The sequence below is a fragment of the Saimiri boliviensis genome, chromosome X, assembly GCF_048565385.1.
Source record: "Saimiri boliviensis isolate mSaiBol1 chromosome X, mSaiBol1.pri, whole genome shotgun sequence".
Lineage (NCBI taxonomy): Eukaryota > Metazoa > Chordata > Mammalia > Primates > Cebidae > Saimiri > Saimiri boliviensis.
Genome location: NC_133470.1, coordinates 53,976,254 through 53,997,563, shown reverse-complemented (window position 1 = coordinate 53,997,563; position 21,310 = coordinate 53,976,254). Strand labels below are relative to the sequence as shown.

Below are 21,310 nucleotides of genomic sequence, written 5' to 3'. Positions count from 1 at the left end.
GCAGATCTAGAAGTGATGAACTCCCTCAAGCTTTTATTTTTCTGGGAAAATCTTGATTTCTCTTTCGTGTTTGAAGAACAGTTTTGCTACATATATCATTCTTGGTTCATAGTTTTATTTTTCCTTCAGCATTTTAAATATATTATCCTATTCCCTTCTCATCTGAAAGATTTTTTTGTTTTTATTTATTTATTTATTTATTGCTGAGAAGGCTTCTGATGGATCTAATAGATTTTCCTGCATATGACAAGTTGGTTTTATCTTACTGTATTCTTTTTCCTTTCTTTTTATAGAATTTCAAGGATGTTGCTTGAAATTCTTTTTTTTTTTTTTTCATACCTTCAGTTCTGGGGTAAATGTGAAGAACTTGCAGGTTTTTTACGTAGGTGTACACGTGCATGGTGGTTTGCTGCACTCATCCACTCATCATCTATATTAGGTATTTTTTCTAATGTTATCCCTCCCCTAGCCCACCACATCCCAAGAAGCCCTAGAGTGTGATGTTCCCCTCCATGTATCCATGCGTTCACATTGTCCAACTCCGACTTATGAGTGAGAACACATGGTGTTTCATTTTCTGTTCTTGTGTTAGTTTGCTGAGAATGATGGTTTCCAGCTTCATGCATGTCCCCACAAAAGGCATGAACTCATCCTTTTGTCTGGCTGCATAGTATTCCATGGTGTATATGTGCCATATTTTTTTTTATCCAGTTTAACATTGATGGGCATTTGAGTTGGTTCCAAGTCTTTATTATTGTGAACAGTGCCACAATAAACATAGATGTGCATGCATCTTTATAGTAGAATCATTTATAATCTTTTGGGTATATACCCAGTAATGGGATTGCTGGGTCAAATGGTATTTCTAATTCTAGATCCTTGAGGAATCATCACATTGTCTTCCACAATGCTTGAACTAATTTATACTCTCACCAACAGTATGAAAGTGTTCCTGTTTCTCCACATCCTTTAAAGCATCTGGTGTTTCCTGACTTTTTAATGATCACTGGCATCAGATGTGGTTTTGATTTGCATTTCTCTAATGACCAGTGATGATGAGCTTCTTTTCATATGTTTGTTGGCTGCATAAATGTCTTCTTTTGAGAAGTGTCTGTTCATATCCTTCGCCCACGTTTTTGATGGAGTTGTTGGTTTTTTTCTTATAATTTTTTTAAAGTTCTTTGTAGATTCTGGATATTAGCTCTGTTTGAGATGGATAGATTGCAAAGATTTTATCCCATTCTATAGATTGCCTGTTCACTCTGATGATACTTTATTTTGCTTTTGTTTTATTAGATTCCATTTGTCAATTTTGGCTTTTGTTGCCTTTGCTTTTGGTGTTTTAGTCATGAAGTCTTTGCCCATGCGTGTGTTCTGAATGGTATTCCCTAGGTTTTGTTCTAGGGTTTTTGTGATTTTAGGTCTTACATTTAAGTCTTTAACCCATCTTGAGTTAATTTTTGTATAAGGAAGAGATCCAGTTTCAGCTTTCTGCATATGGCTAGCCAGTTTCTCCAACACCGTTTTTTAAACAGGGAATCCTTTCCTCATTGCTTGTTTTTGTCAAGTTTGTCAAAGATCAGATGGTTTTAGGTGTGTGGCATTACTACTGAGATCTCTGTTCTGTTCCATTCATCTATATATCTGTTTTGGTACCAGTATCATGCTGTTTTTGTTACCGTAGCCTTGTAATGTAGTTTCAAGTCAGGTAGCATGATGTCTCCAGCTTTGTTTATTTTACTTAGGATTGTCTTGTCTATGCAGGCTCTTTTTTGGTTCCATATGATATTTAAAGTAGTTTTGCCAATTTTGTGAAAAAAGGCAATAGTAGCTTGATGAGGATAGCATTGAATCTGTAAATTACTTTGGGCCGGGTGACCATTTTCATGATATTGAGTCTTCTACCCATGAACATGGAATGTTTTGTCCATTTGTTTATGTTCTTTCTTACTTCCTTGAGCAGTGGTTTATAGCTGTCTTTTAAAAGGTACTTCACATCCCTTGTAAGTTGTATTCCTAGGCATTTTATTCTCTTTGTAGCAATTGTGAATGGGAGTTCACTCATGATTTGGCTCTCTGTCTGTTATTGCTATACATACATGCTTGTGATTTTTGCACATTGATTTTGTATCCTGAGACTTCGCTGAAGTTGCATATTCATTTAAGGAGATTTTGGGCTAAGATGATAAGGTTTTCTAAATATACAATTATGTCATTTGCAAACAGACAATTTTACTTTCTCTTTTCCTAATTTAATACCCTTTATTTCTTTCTCTTGCCTGATTGCCCTGGCCAGAACTTCCAATACTATGTTGAATAGGAGTGGTGAGAGAGGGCATCCTTGTCTTGTGCCAGTTTTCAAAGGGAATGCTTCAAGTTGTTTTCCATTCAATATGATATTGCCTGTGAGTTTGTCATAAATAGTTCTTATTATTTTGAGCTGTATTCTCTCAACACCTATTTTATTGAGCGTTTTTAGCATGAAGGGCTGTTGAATTGTTGAAGGCCTTTTCTGCACCTCTTGTGGTAATCATTTGGTTTTTGTCATTCGTTCTGTTTATGTGATGGATTTATTGATTTGAGTATGTTGAACCAGCCTTGCATCCCCAGGATATAGCCAACTTGATCATGGTGGATAAGCTTTTTGATGTGCTGCTGGATACAGTTTGCCAGTATTTTATTGAGGATTTTTACATCAGTTTTCATCAGGGATATTGGACTGAGGTTTTCTTTTTGTTTTTATTTCTCTTCCAGGTTTTGGTATCAGGATGATGCTGGCCTCATAAAACAAGTTAGGGAGGATTCCCTCTTTTTCTGTTGTTTGGAATAGTTTCAGAAGGAATGGTACCAGCTCCTCTTTGTACCTCTGGTAGAGTTTGGCTGTGAGTCTCTCTGGTTCTGTACTTTTTTTGGTTGGTTGGCTGTTAAATGTTGCTTCAGTTTTAGAACTTGTTATTGGTCTAAGGGATTAGACTTCCTCCTGATTCAGTCTTGGGTAGGTGTATGTGTCCAGGAATTTATTCATTTCTTCTTGATTTTCTAGTTTATTTGTGTAGAGGTGTTTATGGTATTTTCTGATGATAGTTTGTATTGCTGTGGGATTGGCAGTGATATCCCTTTTATCATTTTTTATTGCATTGATTTGATTTTTCTCTCTTTTCTTCTTAGTCTGGCTAGTGGTCTCTCTTGTTGATCTTTCCAAAAAAACAGCTCCTGAATTCAATGATTTTTTTGAAGGGTTTTTCATGTCTCCATCTCCTTCAGTTCTGTTCTTATCTTAGTTTTATCTTGTGTTCTGCTACCTCTTGAATTTGTTTGCTCTTGCTTCTCTAGTTCTTTTTAATTGTGATGTTATGATGTTGATTTTAGATCATTCCTGCTTTCTCTTGTGGGCATTTAGTGCTATAAATTTCCTTCTCCATACTGCTTTAAATGTGTCCCAGAAATTCTGGCATGTTGTGTTTTTGTTCTCTTTGGTTTCAAATAAAATCTTTATTTCTGCCTTAATTTCATTATTAACCCAATAGTCATTCAGAAGGTTGTTCAGTTCCCATGTAGTTGTGTGGTTTTGAGTGAGTTTCTTAATGCTGAGTTCTAATTTGATTGCACTATGGTCTGAGAGACTGTTATGATTTCTGTACTTTTGTATTTGCTGAGGAGTGTTTTACTTCCAATTATGTGGTCAATTTCTTTTATTGTACTTTAGGTTCTGAGGTACATGTACAGATCATACAGGATTGTTGCATAGGTACACACATGGCAATGTGGTTTACTATCTCCATCCCTACGTCACCTACATCTGACATTTCTCCCCATGTTATCCCTCCCTGACCTCCCCACCCCTAACCACTGTACCTCCCTTGGCCCCCCCAGCAGACCCCAGTGTGTGATGGTCCCCTCCCTGTGTCCATGTGTTCTCATTATTGATCACCCACCTGAGTGAGAACATGTGGTGTTTGATTTTCTCTTCTTCTGTGAGTTTGCTGAGAATGATGGTTTCCAGATTCATCCATGTCCCTGCAAAGGACATGAACTCATCATTTTTTATGGCTGCATAGTATTCCATGATGTATATGTGCCACATTTTCCTTGTCCAGTCTGTTGTTGATGGGCATTGGGTTGGTTCCAGGTCTTTGCTATTGTAAACAGTGCCGCTATGAACATACATGTGCATGTGTCTTTATAATAGAATGATTTGTAATCCTTTTGGTATATACCCAGTAATGGGATTGCTGAGTCGAATGGAATTTCTATTTCTAGGTCCTTGAGGAAGCACCACACTGTCTTCCACAATGGTTGTGCTAGTTTACACTCCCACCAACAATGTTAAAGTATTCCTATTTCTCCATATCCTCTCCACCATCTGTTGTCTCCAAATTTTTTAATGATTGCCATTCTAACTGTTGTGAGGTGGTATCTCAATGTGATTTTGATTTGCATTTCTCTAATAATCAGTGATGATCAGCATTTTTTCATATGTTTGTTGGCCTCATATATGTCTGCTTTTGAAAAGTGTCTGTTCATATCCTTTGCCCACTTTTGGATGGGTTTGTTTGTTTGTTTCTTGTAAATCTGTTTTCATTCTTTGTAGATTCTGGATATTAGCCCTTTGTCAGATGGGTAGATTGCAAAAATTTTTTCCCATTCTGTTGGTTACTGGTTCACTCTAATGATAGTTTCTTTTGCTGTACAGAAGCTCTTAAGTTTAATTAGATTCCATTTGTCTATTTTGGCTTTTATTGCCAATGCATTGGTATTTTAGTCATGAAGTCCTTGCCTATGCCTATGTCCTAAATGGTTTTGCCTGTGTTTTCTTCTATGGTTTTTATGATGTTAGGTATTATGTTTAAGTCTTTAATCCATCTGGAGTTAATTTTAATGTAAGGTGTCAGGAAGGGGTCCAGTTTCTGCTTTCTGCACACTGCTAGCCAGTTTTCCCAATATCATTTATTAAATAGGGAATCCTTGCCCCATTGCTTGTTTTTGTTAGGTTTGTCAAAGATCAGATGGTTGCAGATGTGTGGTGTTGCCTCCAGGGCCTCTGTTCTGTTCCATTGGTCTACGTCTCTGTCTTGGTACCAGTACCTTGCTGTTTTGTTTACTGTAGCCTTGGAGTATAATTTGAAATCAGGTAGCATGATGCTTCCAGCTTTGTTCTTTTTACTCAGGATTGTCTTAGCTATGCACGCTCGCTTTTGGTTCCATATGAAATTTAAGGTGTTTTTTTTTTTTTCCAGTTCTGTGAAGAAGGTCATTGGTAGCTTGATGGGGATAGCGTTCAATATATAAATTACTTTGGGCAGTAAGGCAATTGTCACGGTATTGATTCTTCCTAACCATGAGCATGGAATGGTTTTCCATCTGTTTGTGTCCTCTCTTATTTCCTTGAGCAGTGGTTTGTAGTTCTCCTTGAAGAGATCCTTTACATCCTTTGTTAGTTGTATTCCTAGGTATTTTATTCTCTTTGTAGCAAATGTGAATGGGAGTTTGCTCTTAATTTGGCTCTCTGTTAGTCTGTTATTGCTGTATAGAAATGCTTGTGATATCTGCAGATTGATTTTGTATCCTAAGACTTTGCTGAAGTTGCTTATCAGTTTAAGAGAGATTTGGGGCTGCGATGATAGGGTCTTCTAAACATACAATCATATCGTCTGCAAATAGAGACAATTTGACTTTCTCTTTTCTTAATTGAATACCCTTTTTTTTCTTGCCTAATTGCTCTGACTAGAACTTCCAATACTATATTGAATAAGAGTGGTGAGAGAGAGCATCCTTGTCTAATGCCAGATTTCAAAGGGAATGCTTCCAGTTTTTGCCCATTCATTATTATATTGTCTGTAGGTTTGTCGTAAATAGCTTTTATTTTTTTCAGATATGTTCCTTCGATAGATAGCTTTTATTATTTTGAGATATGTTCCATTGATACCTAGTTTATTGAGGATTTTTAGCATAAAGGGCTGTTGAATTTTGTCAAAGACCTTCTCTGCATCAATTGAAATAATTATGTGGTTTTTGTCTTTGGTTCTATTTATATGACGGATTATATTTATAGATTTGTGTATGTTGAACCAGGCTTGAATTCCCAGGATGAAGCCTAGTTGGTCTTGATGGATAAGCTTTTTTATGTGCTGTTGCATTCAGTTTGATAGTATTTTATTGAAGATTTTTGCATCTATTTTCATAGTGGATATTGGCCTGAAGTTTTCTTTTTTTGTTGAGTCTCTGCCAGGTTTTGGTATTAGTATGATGCTGATCTCATAAAATGATTTTGGAAGGATCCCTTCTTTTTGTATTGTTTGGAATAGTTTCAGAAGGAATGATACCACCTCTTCTTTATAGAAGAGGTGGTAGAATTCTTCCAGTCTGGTAGAATTCAGCTGTGAAATCATCTGGACCTGGACTTTTTTTGGTTGGTGGGCTATTAATTGCTGCCTCAACTTCAACCCTTGTTATTGGTCTACTCATGGTTTCAACTTCTTCCTGGTTTGGGAGGGTGCAAGTGTCCAGGAATTTATCCATTTCTTCCAGGTTTACTGGTTTATCTGCATGAGATGTTTTTAGTAATCTCTGATTGTAGTTTGTATTTCTGTGGAATCAGTGATGATGTCCCTTTTATCATTTTTTATTGCATCTATTTGATTCGTCTCCCTTTTCTTTTTTATTAATCTGGCTAGCAGTCTGTCTAGTTTGTTGATCTTTTCAAAAAAAAATAGCTCCTGGAATTATTGATTTTTTGAAGGATTTTTTGTGTGTGTCTCTGTTCCTTCATTTCTGCTCTGATCTTAGTGATTTCTTGTCTTCTGCTAGCTTTTGAGTTTTTTTAATCTTGCTCCTCTAGCTCTTTCAATTTTGATGATATGGTGTCGATTTTAGATCTTCCTTCACTTCTCGTGTGGGCATTTATTGCTATAAATTTCCCTCTAGGCACTGCTTTAAATTTGTCTCAGAGGTTCAGGTATGTTGTGTCTTCATTCTCATTGGTTTTAAAGAACATCTTCATTTCTGCTTTCATTTCATTGTTTATCCAGTTGACATTCAGGAGCCAGTGTTCAGTTTCCATGAAGCTGCATGGTTCTGAGTTAATTTCTGAATTCTAAGTTGTAATTTGATTGCACTGTGGTCTGAGAGACTGTTTGTTATGATTTCTGTTCTTTTGCATTTGCTGAGGAGTAATTTTCTTCTGATTATGTGGTCAGTTTTAGAGTAGGTGCAATGCAGTGCTGAGAAGAATGTATATTCTATGGATTTGGGGTGGAGAGTTCTGTAGATGTCTATTAGGTCCACTTGGTCCAGATCTAAGTTCAAGTCCTGGATATCCTTGTTAATTTTCTGTCTCGTTGATCTGTCCAATATTTACAGTGTAGTGTTAAAGTCTCCCACTATTATTGTCTGGGAGTCTAAATCTCTTTGTAGGTCATTAAGAACTTGCCTTATGTACCTGGGTGCTCCTGTATTGGGTGTATATATATTTAGGATCATGAGCTCTTCTTGATGCATTGATTCTTTTACCATTATGTAATGCCCTTCTTTGTCTCTTTTCATCTTTGTTGGTTTAAAGTCCATTGTATCAGAGACTAGGATTGCAACTCCTGCTGTTTTTGCTCTCCAATTGCTTGATAAATCTTCCTCCATCCCTTCCTTTATTTTGAGCCTATGTGTGTCCTTGCATGTGAGATGGGGCTGCAGGACAGTAAGGGTTGCTGCCAGTTTCTTCTTCTGTTATATTCTTCCCAGAAGGGTACCTGCCAGATGTCGGCCTGAGCTCTCCTTTATGAGATGTCTCTTTGGGTATATGGGGGTTGAGGAGGTGCTTGAGGAGACAGTCTGTCCCTTATAGGAGCTCAAGTGCGGTGCTGGGAGCTCCATTGTTCCGTGCAGAGATGCTGGGCAGGTACTTTTAAGTCTGCTGCAGCAGAACTCATAGCCACCTCTTTTCCCAACTGCACTTTCCTAGGAAGGTCAGCTTTATTTATAAGTTTCTGTCATGTTGCTGCCTTTTTTCATAGATGCCGTGCCCCACATGGAGTAGTCTACTCACATTCTGCCAGCAGAGTCATTGCTGAGCTGCTGTAGGCTCTGCCCAGCTGCTGTGTGAACTGCCTCAGTAGTGGCAGACTGCCTCAGTAGTGGGGGATGCCCTTCCCCCCACTGAGCTGGACCATCCTAGGTGCAGCTGTGCTTTCTGTGAAATTCTCAATCCAGACTGTTTCAGATTGCCTGTTTTATGGGGGTGGCACCCACCAAGCCAGATCACCTGGCTCCCTGTCTCTGTCCACCCCTTTCAGTTGAATGGGCTGCTCTGTCTCCTAAGCATTCCAGGCACCAGTTGAAATGGCTGCCCAGATTTGTGTGAGTTTCTGTGCACCAAGCCAGCACCAGCTGAAACCACCATGCTGAAAACTCGTGGCACTTTTTGACCCAGGAATCTCCTGGTCTGTGGGCAGTGAAAATTTGTTTGGAAATGCAGTGGGCACTCACCCTCTGTGTTGTTCCTGCTGGGAACTGCACTCCAGAGCTCTTCCTATTTGGCCATCTTGGATCCCTACCTATGTGGTCAATTTTAGAATAAGTATGATATGATGCTGAAAAGAATGTATATTCTGTTGTATGTGGTCAATTTTAGAATAAGTATGATATGATGCTGAAAAGAATGTATATTCTGTTGATTTGGAGTGGAGAGTTCTGTAGATGTATGTTAGGTTCGCTTGGTCCAGGTCTGAGTTCAAGTCCTGGATATCCTTGTTAATTTTCTGTCTTTTTTATCTTGACAACAACATGAGTAGGGTGTTAAAATCTCCCACTATTATTGTGTGGGAGTCTAATTCTCTTTGTAGGTCTCTAAGAACTTGCTTTATGAATCTGGGTGCTCAAAATATTCTCTGTCTTTGACTTTTGACAATTTGATTATCATGTGTCTTAGTGTGGATTTCTTTGGATTCATCCTATTGGGTCATTTCAGCTTCCTAGATCTGGATGTCCATTTCCTTTCTCAGATTTAGGGAGTTTTCAGTCATTATTTCTTTAAATAAGATTTCTAGTCCTTCCTGTCTTCTATTGGGACTCCCATAATGCATGTATTGGTCTGCTAATTAATGGTGTCCCATAATTTATTTAAGCTATTTTAGCTTTTTATTCTTTTCTTTGTACCTTCTGACTGGATAATGACAATCTGTGTTTGAGTCTGCTTATTATTTCTTCTGCTTGCTCTAGTCTGTCACTCAGCTATTCTATTGGATTTTTTATTTCAGTTACTATATTCTTTAGCTTTAAGACATCTGCCTATTCTTTTAAATTTTCTGTCTCTTTGTTGAAATTTTCTTTTTGTTCATGGATTGTTCTCTTGATTTGTTGAGCTTTTCCATGGTGTATATTTTGAATTGTTTGTCAGGTAATCTATATATTTTCACTTCATTAGAGTCAGTTTCTGGAGTTTTAACTTGTTTCTTCATTTGGATTTTGTTACCCTTTTTCTGCACATCATAAGAATCCACTACCTCTCTCAGTCATATGGATAGGCCTTTTACAGGAGAAGACATTCATCAGCCAACCAACCCAGAGCTTCTATGGGCTTTTTAAACCACTTTGCTAGTTTAAACTGCTTTCTTTGTTATTAGTCGCCCCCAGGCATCCAGAGTTTGTCCAGTCTCATCAATGCTCCTAGACGGGTGGCACAAAAGCCATTCTCTTGGTAGCTCCTGGAGAATTTAGAATGCTGGGTGCATGTTCCAACCCTTTTCCTTCCCAGGGAGAAGCTGGGAACTGGGATTTTTTTCCTACTCTGTGTTAAGCCAGATACAGGAGCTGTGGTGCATGCCAGCATGGTGTTGAAATTGCCATTTTTTTCTCTGTAGCCCTCAGGATACTATGACATACCAGATCATTTCAACTCTGAAATAGGTGAGAAAGAAGCCAGTCTTTCAAGTGGCGCCTGGAGAAGTTGGGGTATTATATGTGCAGCCCGACTTTTCCCATTCTGAGGTAGAAGGTGGGACTGGGGGTTTCCTCCTGATCCTATGGAACTGTGCTGGGAGTTGGGATTATCATGAATGGATGTTCTGCTTTTTCTACAGATGTTTTGTTTACAATCTGGCTGGTTTCATACTCATCCAGGGTGCAGGAGCCTCTCTATGTGTTGCTGGGTTTCTCATAAAGGGAATTGATCCTTCTGCTGCAATTAAATCAGTGTATCCATTGGGGGAAGGAGGGTCCAGGGCTTCCTATTCTGCCATCTTGCTGATGTCACTTCTCTTTCTTATTATTTCATAAAACTATATGTGAATTTTTAATTGTCTCAAAGTAAAAGCTTAATTTGATTGTTTAAAAGAACCTCAAGTTTGCTCAAGTCTAAAATGTCTCCTTCAGCTGAGATTTTTTGCTGGTATCTTTACTCTTTCCAATTACGAGCATGTCTAATCTTTTTAATGCTATCACATTACAGTATTCTTGAGATCTTCCCACCTACTAGGCTAATGTTTTCTTGGCACAGGGAAAAAATTGGTAATCAATTACTCCAGCAAAACTAACCCACTTTCCCCCCCCTCCCCTTGTTGTCTATTTGAGGTTCTGGTGTGGGATGTATAACCGCTTTGACAAAGGGCTGCAGCCCAAGCAGAGTATGCTAGAGAGCCTCCTGGAAATTAAGAAACAGAGAGCAATGCTGGAGACAGATGTGCATGAACTAGAAAAGGTGAGGAGAAAACTCCCAAAGAGAGATACTCTTGCCCCGTCCGGGTAGGTCCAGCCTGCTTGGACTTGAGTTAATACTTGTAGAAAGCTGGCTGGCTGGCTTTTCTATACTCTTTGGCTTTCCATGTGACCCATGTCTACAAAGCTTTGTGCATAATTCCTTTTGTTACTTCCCAAAATGTGGTAAATATGTCACTTAACTAGAAAAAAACAAGTGAATTTGTTCCCTTATCTCTTTTTGGATCTGGATGGAATGATTAGCAGGAACAAGAAGGAATGACAGAGAAATCACATAGCATTTGTTATCCATCAAGAGAATAAGTATAATATCTTAGGTATGCTGATAAGAACAGTGCAATTGCTGTCTTCCAATTAGAAAAATCTTATAAAAGAAGATTTTTATTTCCGTCCCATGTAAACTGCAAACTCTGCTTATTGAGTGACCGTGTTGGACACTTGTTTTTTAATTACAGGTTACAGAAGTCAAAAAGTATTTCTTGTTAATTTCATAAACTGAGCTGCTTATGAAATGTAGGGATCCCTAAGGGTTTGTTTGAAGGACAGGGAAAGGGTATCTCTTATAAAAGAATTATTGGAAATGGTGTGCTATTCAGGAACTGGGTGTGAACCCACTTTAAGCCAAATAAGGCGTAGCTTTCCTGCTCCCTGTACGTAAACAAATGTCATTTTATTATGAAAATAAATGTGTTGTAATTACATCAGATCCCAAACATTTTAATGTCCTATTGGGAGGCAATAGCCAGTTACTTGGTTCCATTTAAAAAAAAAAAAAAAAAAAAAAGGTGTTGGCCGGGCGCGGTGGCTCAAGTCTGTAATCCCAGCACTTTGGGAGGCCGAGGCGGGTGGATCACAAGGTCAAGAGATCGAGACCATCTTGGTCAACATGGTGAAACCCCGTCTCTACTAAAAATACAAAAAAAATAGCTGGGCATGGTGGTGTGTGCCTGTAATCCCAGCTACTCAGGAGGCTGAGGCAGGAGAATTGCCTGAACCCAGGAGGCGGAGGTTGCGGTGAGCCGAGATCACGCCATTGCACTCCAGCCTGGGTAACAAGAGCGAAACTCCATCTCAAAAAAAAAAAAAAAAAAAAAAAGGTGTGTGGGAACCGGAGGGGGAGCTAAAGCATAACTTAAAATCATAGAAAACATGCAACCCAGGAAGGCCCAGCCCTAAGTAGATTAGATGAAGTAGGTAAACTTCTTCTTATGGCTTCTCTTTTAGCTACTAGCAGATTCTTCCACAAGGCCCTCAGGGAAGGTCCCCTATTCTAGACCCAGCCCTCTCACTTATCCCTGACTGACTCCTGAGAAAGAATCAGATACATTTCACATAGACTTAGATCACTCTGGAAAGACTTCCTTTTGAAGTGTGTATGTGCATTTATATATGTGTTATTAATTTTCTTTTTTTAATGCAGAGAAGAAAAACAAAAATGGCTTATAATATCATCCAGATAACCCTGTTGACTTTTTTTTAAAAAGGCAATATAGATATAAAGTTAGAAAATACAGAATACAATAAGGTACAAAATGAAAAGTTTAAAAGACTCCCCCCACCACCTTCAGAAAAATGTATGCCTTCTACCCTCACTGATGTATGCATTTTTCTGAAGAGAAGGTCCGTAATTTTCATCGGGTTTTCAATGGGGCCTTATGACCACAAAGAATCACTGTTGTAAAGTATCAGTGAATCATTATATTATCTCAGAAAGTGAAAATGTCTATTAGAGGTAGCATGAGATAGGCGACAGGTCATAGACTTTGGCATTAGGCAGATGTAGGATCAGATCCTAGTTCTTCACTTTCTGCATGTATGAATGTGGGTGACTTACTTAAATTCTCTGAGCCTCAGTTTCTTCATCTGTAAATATAGCTAATACCTAAACTAGGTTTATTATAAGGATGAAGGGAAATGCTGTATGTAAAGTTCCCAGCACATGGAGGTATTAAATAAATATTAGTGATCTATTCCCTTGCCCTCTCCCCATGAACAAAATTGCACTTATCAGAAAAGAGGACTTTTATAGATATAAGACCTTTGAGATTCTTCAATGGTAGGGCTTCTAAAGTACTATGGCATGTGATGAGGGAAAGATGTTGTGGGGGAGGAGGTGAGCAAAAGGCCATTTGCTACCATTATAAGTCACAGCAGTAGGATCCCTGCAGGTCAAGGTGATGTTTGCCTGGTTTTTCCTCCTGTTTCTAATTCTTCTCAACCCTTTTTTGCTCCTGAGGCAGAAACTAAAAGCCCGTGATGAGCCACCAGAAGAGATCTGTACCTGCTCTCAATTAGGAAACTTATTATCCCAACATCTGGGAAGTCCTTTGACCAATCCTCTTGGCTTTATGGGTATTGATGGAGACCTGAATACCTTGATGGAGAATGGCACCCTCTCCAGGGAAGGAGGCCTCCGAGCTCAGATGGATCAAGTAAAAAGCCAGTGTCCAGACCTCCACCATGACTGTTGTGGGATTGTGGGTAGCCTTAGGGCCATAAATATCTCTGAGGATGTGGGCATCTCTGGAGACACAGGCATCTCTGAGGCCAGGGGCATCTCTGGAGACATGAGTACCTCTGAGAGTACAGAGTTCTCCAGAGACTTAGGAATCTCTGGGGCCATGGACATCTCTGAGGCCACGGGTATCTCTGGAAACATGGGTATTTCTGAGGCCAGGGGTTTATCTGGAGACCTGGGTTTCCCTGGGGACATGGGCATCTTGGGAGACATAGGCATCTCCAAGGCCAGCACCAATGAAGCAGACTACTCCAAGCAGCAGTGAATTAGTTACTCATCTGCTTCCATGCTAGGTACACCTATAGCAGCTACAATGATTATTGCCCAGAGAGGGCTCTGCTACTTTTCCAATTTGTTTAAGTGGGTGAGGCCAGGGCACCCCTCTTCCCATTGAAGAGTCTAGAAGGAAATTACTTTACTGATTAAGTGACCAATATGTTCATATTAAGCAGTACAGAGTATAGCCAAGGCAAAGAATATGTTATTGTTCTAAAATGGGATTTAACTATAGAAATGTTGCCTCTCAGCTGAGACATGTATTAAGCTGGTTCTACTATCTGTTTTTCTTAATGATTGACCTTCCCTATTTTCTACCCTCACTGATGTAATGTGAGAGTGAATGGAAGTATTGTCACAGTGGTCAATAACGACCCATTTGAGGGGATGGAGAGATGGTATACACCAGGTAACTAAATTGCAGAATATATTAAAAGAAAATTTTACTTTCAGGTATTCTTAGTCATGAGATGTTAGCTAACATTATTGCCAATGGAGACATACAATATTTCTCTGAGAAAGAAATCAAAGTGATGCTTAATTGTTAGCATGAGTGCATGGGTGTTTGGTGGTTTGAAACATGTAAGGAAAGTTTTCTTAAGTTACGACACTTGGTCTCTCCAACCCACACCCCAGCTAGGTCTTGTTATAATACTTAGCCAATTCCCTTTTTCATAGATGGCTCATAGGTAAACTTGAATCCACTACAGTCTGAAATTATAAACTTCAAATTAATGAGATTTGAGTTAATAACATTGATTAATAGCATTGTCAGCATCAGTTCAGGAAGTAATTGAAAATCTCGGTGCTTCAGACTCAGACTGAGACATGGGCTATGTGCCTCTCTGGGTTTTTGCAAAATACATCCCTTTTTGCATCTTTTTATGAAGACAAATGGTTTTCCTTATCTAGATATTACATGAGATTTGTGGATTTTTTAGACACAATTGGCTCTACTTTTAAATCTGGTAGGTTTATCACCTTGTGCTAATGTACACTTTTGAATAAAGTCCATTCTGATAGCATATACAGATACTACTGGGGAAAGGGATGTATTTTTATTTAAACATCAGGTTTTCTCCTAGGGCTTGATATACTTGATGGGTTTTTCATCTTTCCTATTGGCTATTTAGTCATGATTTTGCTACTTCCACATACTGAGAGTAGGATAGGCCTTGGTCAGTTTGGATCATGCTCTGTATATTCTCAGCAATTCCAGAACTCTTAATGCCAACAGAATCCAGGTCCTCAACCAAAATGTCTTTTCCAAATACTCTATATTTCGCTTAAGCTAAAAAATTAAATGACTTAAAGAGGCATCTCTTGATTTTCACACCCAGTTGTGCACATAGAAATCTCTAGAGGATTTAGGTGCTTTCCTTCAAAAAAATCTCTAAAGAATTAGGTGCTTTTCTTTAAAAGAAAAGAGGTACTTTTTAAGGGTTTAATTTATGTGTAGGAGAGGAATACCAGGATAGCTCCTTGATTTCTTGTCCCTAGATAAACTATGTACCCACAAAAACCTCTTTAGTGGAAGAACTCTAAATCATTTGGTTGTCTTTTTTTAATATATAAATGAAGTCATTTTTCTGTTAATTTCCTCTTGGTAACTGTTTTAATTCTTTGTTTTTAAAGAACTCTTAATTTATTTGGAACTTACCCATTAATAAATAAGGGCCAGCCGGGCGCGGTGGCTCAAGCCTGTAATCCCAGCACTTTGGGAGGCTGAGGCGGGTGGATCACGAGGTCAGGAGATCGAGACCATCCTGGTCAACACGGTGAAACCCCGTCTCTACTTAAAATACAAAAAATTAGCTGGGCATGGTGGCGCGTGCCTGTAATCTCAGCTACTCAGGAGGTTGAGGCAGGAGAATTGCCTGAGCCCAGGAGGCGGAGGTTGCAGTGAGCCGAGATCGTGCCATTGCACTCCAGCCTGGGTAACAAGAGCGAAACTCCATCTCAAAAATAAATAAATAAATAAGTAAATAAATAAGGGCCATATATTACTTACATCTTTTTGATAGCTGCCTTGATCCTATAATTTTAAAGCACGAAGATGATTTCCTTTTGTATCTCTCTGGTCCTCCTCTTTCCATGATTTAGTCCTTACCTTATATAAACTAAATCATCATTTGACTTCTTTTGGAAGAAAACATGTGGTCTGTACACACCATTTTGATCTGGAGGTTACATGTAATTCTGGCTTTGTGAAGGAAGTTGCCAAAAAGGATGACAGTACCAATCTGCCACCAGTGAGCCATTCTGGAACTTGTTCCCACATCTTTCTCCCATATCTCAATCTGTATTTTGCAGTCCATTAATTAGCATGATGTTCTAGATAGAGTGTGTTGAGTTTTCAGGGAAGAAAGTAAAAAGGTAAATGGTAAGACAGTAGTTTTCGCAAATTCTATAAAAAACTAACTCTTGATTTATTTCTAAAGATCTGTACAAGGACAGTACATAGTACCTAACCTTATTTCTTAGATCAAAAACAAAATAATAGTGAAAGGAAAGGCTTTTCAATATATTTCTAAACTGAGAAGTGGTAAACCACAACCCTGGTATTTCCAAAAATGAAAACAAAATTTTTACAAGACTGTATTATTTTGTTAATTAAGGCCATGACCTCAAAATCTGTGAGGTCAGTTAGTTTGGTCTTAGATATTTTCACTCTCCAACATGTCCCATTATTGCTTGCATATAACAAATACAGAACTAAGAAAAAAAAAAAAACTGTGTGAAAATCACCTATTTATTCTCAACACCCAACACCTTTTGGTTTTACAGTTGGATTTGAAAATGTGAGAGAAGAAAAGATGGAATCTAGATATTTATACACTAGTAAAAGCAGAGTAGCTATCTGTAGGTAGGAGCCCAGCAATAGTGAGGAGACTTATGAAGGTAAGTTGGCAAGAGTACTAGAAAAGATTATCTATTAATGGCTTTCACTTCATACTCTGATATGACACCTATGCTGCAAAAGAAATATGACTCCCTACCCACACTGTCCTACCCTGCCATTTCCCCAAGCAGAAATTCCATTCTCATGTGACTGCTCTACTTAAATTGGAAGGCATTTAACCACCTGCCACTGTCATCCACTAATCTGACCTCCGCCTGCTTTCTACACAAGTTTCACAGGCCTGGGGTTACTGCTTATCTTTTCTAAACATGAGGCATGCTCTGTTTCTATGCTTGTGGCCAGACTCAGATTCTACCATGGCCACTGTTTTAAAAATTCATTAATTATTTGCTTAGTTGATGAAATGACAGATTTATCACAGTAATAAAACAATCTTAAATAACAAACTTAAATAACAGCTAACACTTTGACTTTTTAAAGAAGAAATTCACTAATAAGGTTTGCTCTATGAAAGAAAACCTGAAACTATATAGAACTAACCACAAGAATGTAAAGCTTATGGTGTATATATTAGACATATGTATCTTTGGAAAGTAGCCTTAGCAATTATGTTCAATTACCAGCAAGTAAGTTGTCATTGCCTGCCAACATGCATGAAACACCTTTTGTCTGAGATAGCCCTCACACTTCACTAGAAGTGAGACCTTTCTCAGAATACTTCCAGCCAAAAGGAATCCAAATCTTTTTAAGAGGTGCTTTTCAAACCTAATTGGTAACTATTTAAGTTGGGTTTTAATTTAGTAGAAAGAAAAGTTTAATAACTAAAGATGATCGTGTTAGATCTTTGTTACATACTGGCTTTTATTAAACACCCAACTTTTCTTGATGCTAATTAGGTTTTGATATACTTTTGAGAAATCTCTCTGTGAGAGTATTTTATTAAGTGTCCTTTTTTCTAAACAATTGTTTAGGGAAATGTAAATGAACTTTATGTTAAAATACCTCTCTCAAAAGGGGTTTCCTATACTCCAGATTAGTTTATACCTAGGAAGATAATTCTCACTTTCTCTATTAATTCCCAATGTGTATAATTTAGTGATATCTAAACCAAATCTTTACCCCATCTTCAGGCTTCTCACTCCCAGAATTCTATGTATGATACAGGCAGATTCTCCAACCAAATCTGGTTGCTTTATTCTAAGTGCCAAATCTACACCTGCTTTTTGATATAGACATTTAAAAACAAACAAGAAGACATGGCTTAAGCCTTATGTGTTATTCCTATGTTTTTGTTTTTGTTTTTGTTTTAATATACTGTGAAGAAACGGTTGGGCTGTCAGGCAATACCAAACAGACAGAGGGAAAGATGTTAGGTCATAAACGACTTCTGTTTTCTTGTCCTTTTAAAGGTGGTTGTGATTTCAAAGTATGTGATGGTGGCATAGAAACTTTTCCAAAGAAAAAAGAAAAGGAAAATCTGCTTTTAAAGCCCAATAGAACATGTCTTCTCTGATTCCCTGGCTGTGGGACTGACAGTCTTTCCCTTACTTTTAAATAGGAAGTACTAGTATTGTCATGAGTCTTGGCAGCTCAGGTCTCCTTTACATGTCAATGCAAGTAAAAGCATGTTACATTCTCTGCGATTTGTGACTTGTTTTCACAAAAGACAAGTGTGCTTTGAAAGCAGCTGTCTCATTTAGATCCATGGGTCTTGCAGGAACTGAAAAGTTGGCATGTTAAGTCTGGTGCCCTGTCCCTTGGTGCTTTTTAAAGCATTGGGGGTAATAACTTAAAAGCCTTTTTCTCTTCCAAAACTTTATTAACCTTTCAACCATTTTCATGGCTTCATACTCTAACTTTTTAGAGGGCCCTACGCCAGCCCTTACAGAATCCTAGTTGTAGCAAAGGAGGTGGGAAAGGTGAGGGGAAAAGAGTAAGAAAGAAATACACCTGGCCAGTTCAATAAACAGAGTATAGGGCCGGGCGTGGTGGCTCAAGCCTGTAATCCCAGCACTTTGGGAGGCCGAGGCGGGTGGATCACGAGGTCGAGAGATCGAGACCATCCTGGTCAACAGGGTGAAACCCCGTCTCTACTAAAAATACAAAAAATTAACTGGGCATGGTGGCACGTGCCTGTAATCCCAGCTACTCAGGAGGCTGAGGCAGGAGAATTGCTTGAACCCAGGAGGCGGAGGTTGCGGTGAGCCGAGATCGCGCCATTGCACTCCAGCCTGGGTAACAAGAGCGAAACTCCGTCTCAAAAAAAAAAAAAAAAAAAAAAAAAAAGAGTATATACTTATTCATGATTACCAGCATTCCAGTTATTTAAAATTTTGTGTGCTCCTTGAGATTAAATTGTTCATAATAAGGTCCAAAAGTCTTCTTTTCCAAGTGGTACTGGGAGTAATGTATTTTCTTTTTAAGTCTTTTACACTGGTAGAAACTCTTTCCTTAAGAATGCTATGAGTTTTGTATTTTCATTGTCAACACTTTTCTCTGTTATGATATGTAGTCCTGGGTTTTCTTTTATTTTTAGAGAGTTAAGGCTGATGGGTGGTATTCCCTTCCCTTAGTGTGTCCCTGAGGCAGATCAGTCCTTAGCCCTCTTTTTGCTTCTTGTGCTGAAGCATCACTGGATTTCTCACCAGTCAGGTGAGAAACATATACCAAAGTCATAGATAATCACTGTTCAAAGACCCATGTCCTCTGGTCCCACTTCACATACATTTGGCCATACCAGTTCACATACAGTGCCTCCAAGTCTCCACTTCACTTGCATTTGCAGACAGGGTGATTTATTTTGTGAATGCCAGTGAGAAGCAGAGCACATATACTGCTTCTGAAACACACCATGTTGTATATTCTACTTTGACAATGCCTCTGGCTTAGGAACAGCTACCAAGTTCAGTCCTTTCAGAATATAGTTCATGGTACAGCTCTGTGTGTGTGTGTGTGTGTGTGTGTGTGTGTGTGTGTGTGTGTGTGTTTACTCGAACTTTAGTAGGATCTGGTCTCATAGATTATTTGGGCATTCAGATGAAGACGATTTGTCTGAGAATTTAGAAACTCTATTAGTGCAAAGCTTCTTACTTTGATATTGTCTAGCTAAGTTTAATGAGAACTTTGAGACATGCCAAGCGAGAGATAACAAACCAAAGTGAAGCAATTGGCCTTTTCTCTGGGATATATTATCAGGCAACTTTAAAAGTGAGATTCAAGTATATGACCAGTGTTATCTGTAATATGTTAATGTCACCCACATACCTGCATGAAGAACATGCAACTGATGTATAATTCAGAATTGAACTATATAGATTCTTTGAGAACCTTTTTATTAGCTCCAGGTTTGCAGACTAACACTGTCACAGCAGCTCAAGTCTGAACTTGCCAAGGTACAACAGTGTGAATGATTGACTTTAATTCCCTACCATATGTTATCTTGAGCGTTTCACACCACTGAGGTATGGATGTATGACCAAGTGAAGATGTTCACTGCCAGTTGTTTTGTCCAGTGCCACAGATGCTCACTGGCCCTCTACTGCAGTTGTGTTACAGTTTGTAAATGTTTGGATGATACAGTGTTTTTTGTCCAAAATTAAAAACCTTCAGTCTTTTGCATGTGTGAAGTTGTTGTGTATTAGCTACAAATAAAAGAAAAGATGGCATACCTCCAAAAATGGTATGCTGACCTAGCCTCAACAGATGAACCACCTTATAAAGACAGAATCTGCAGATAGGTTAAAATATTCTCTGTTGATGTTAAAATAAAATAAAAAAGGTATCAGGGCATCTGGTTCTTAAGAGCACTGCCATTGACCAGCTGTGAGGGCAAGACTGACACCAACTTAACTCATAAAAGAGTGCTGACAGTATACCAGTTTGTTTATTCACATTGGGGACAGACCTGTTCAGGGACCAAGCTCTTCCTCCCCTTCCAGGGCCTTCTCTCCTGCCGCAGCCACCTCCTCTCCCAGCAAGAATTCCCACTCATGAACTTGGGGGTTATTTCCTCCAGGCCTCAAAAGAGCTTCCCTCTCTGGGGACCACATGATCAGGGCCTCCAGTGAGTGGAATACAGAAAGACCTGGGTTCTAGTCCTGGTTCTGCTAGTCTGGTGGCTTTGGGCAAGTCATTTTCTCTCTCTCAGCCTCAGAGATCTCATCTATAAAATGGGAATGATAATTGTACCTACCACACGGGGTCATTGTGCAAGTTAAGAGAGCTAACATGTAAAGTACTACCTGGTAAAGTCCCTGGCACGTAATAAAAAAGTCAAAAAGCATTAGTCAGCCTCCTCCTACTTTCACCCTCTATGCTGCTGATTACACTGACAAGTTCTTGCTCTTATGCTTTCTTTTTCAACTCCATTCAGCCCCTTCCTACTCTTGACATATTGTCTTTATACAATCAGATTACAATGTAATATATTAGGCTAAATTAACCAATAATCTTTGTTCATTACAGAATACTTTTTAAATATAAAGAACCAAAAAAGAAGACATCAAAATTTCTCTATGCAGAGAGAAATCTACATGCACAGAGAAGAAAATAGAAGTATATAACAGTCTTATTTAATTTTGAACATCTTTCCATTTCAACAAATGTAGGTTTATTTTTCTATTTTAATGGCCACATAGTATCTCACTATATGAACTATAGTTTATTCAACCACTCTCCTATTGTTTACCACACTACAGCTTTCTTCTGTATCAAATTTCAGTCTTGCCTTTCTGAGCTATACCCTACTTTCCTTGATTAGAATTCAACAGCCTCCTTTCTGATTTGAGGTAACTGCTTTCCCTGAGGTGACCTATACAGATGGGTAATTTCATCTATTCTGGTAGGATTTTTTTTTTTTTTTTTTAACCAACGAACTCTGTATCAGTTCTTTCTTCCATTGCTATAAAGAAATACCTGAGACTGGATAATTTATCAAGAAAAGAAGTTTA

General features: G+C 38.5%; 1 protein-coding gene across 2 annotated transcripts in view; it reads left to right on the top strand.

Moving 5' to 3' along the window:
• Positions 1–19,975, top strand: part of MTMR8 (myotubularin related protein 8) — a 129,706-nt gene extending 109,731 nt beyond the window's left edge. For both annotated transcript variants that reach the window (XM_074391870.1, XM_003940951.4), the window contains 2 exons: positions 10,561–10,687; positions 12,945–19,975. In XM_074391870.1, the coding sequence (XP_074247971.1) occupies positions 10,561–10,687; positions 12,945–13,487 (670 nt within the window). In that variant the 3' untranslated portion in view covers positions 13,488–19,975. The remainder of the gene's footprint in view (positions 1–10,560; positions 10,688–12,944) is intronic.
• The last annotated feature ends 1,335 nt before the right edge of the window (positions 19,976–21,310 follow it).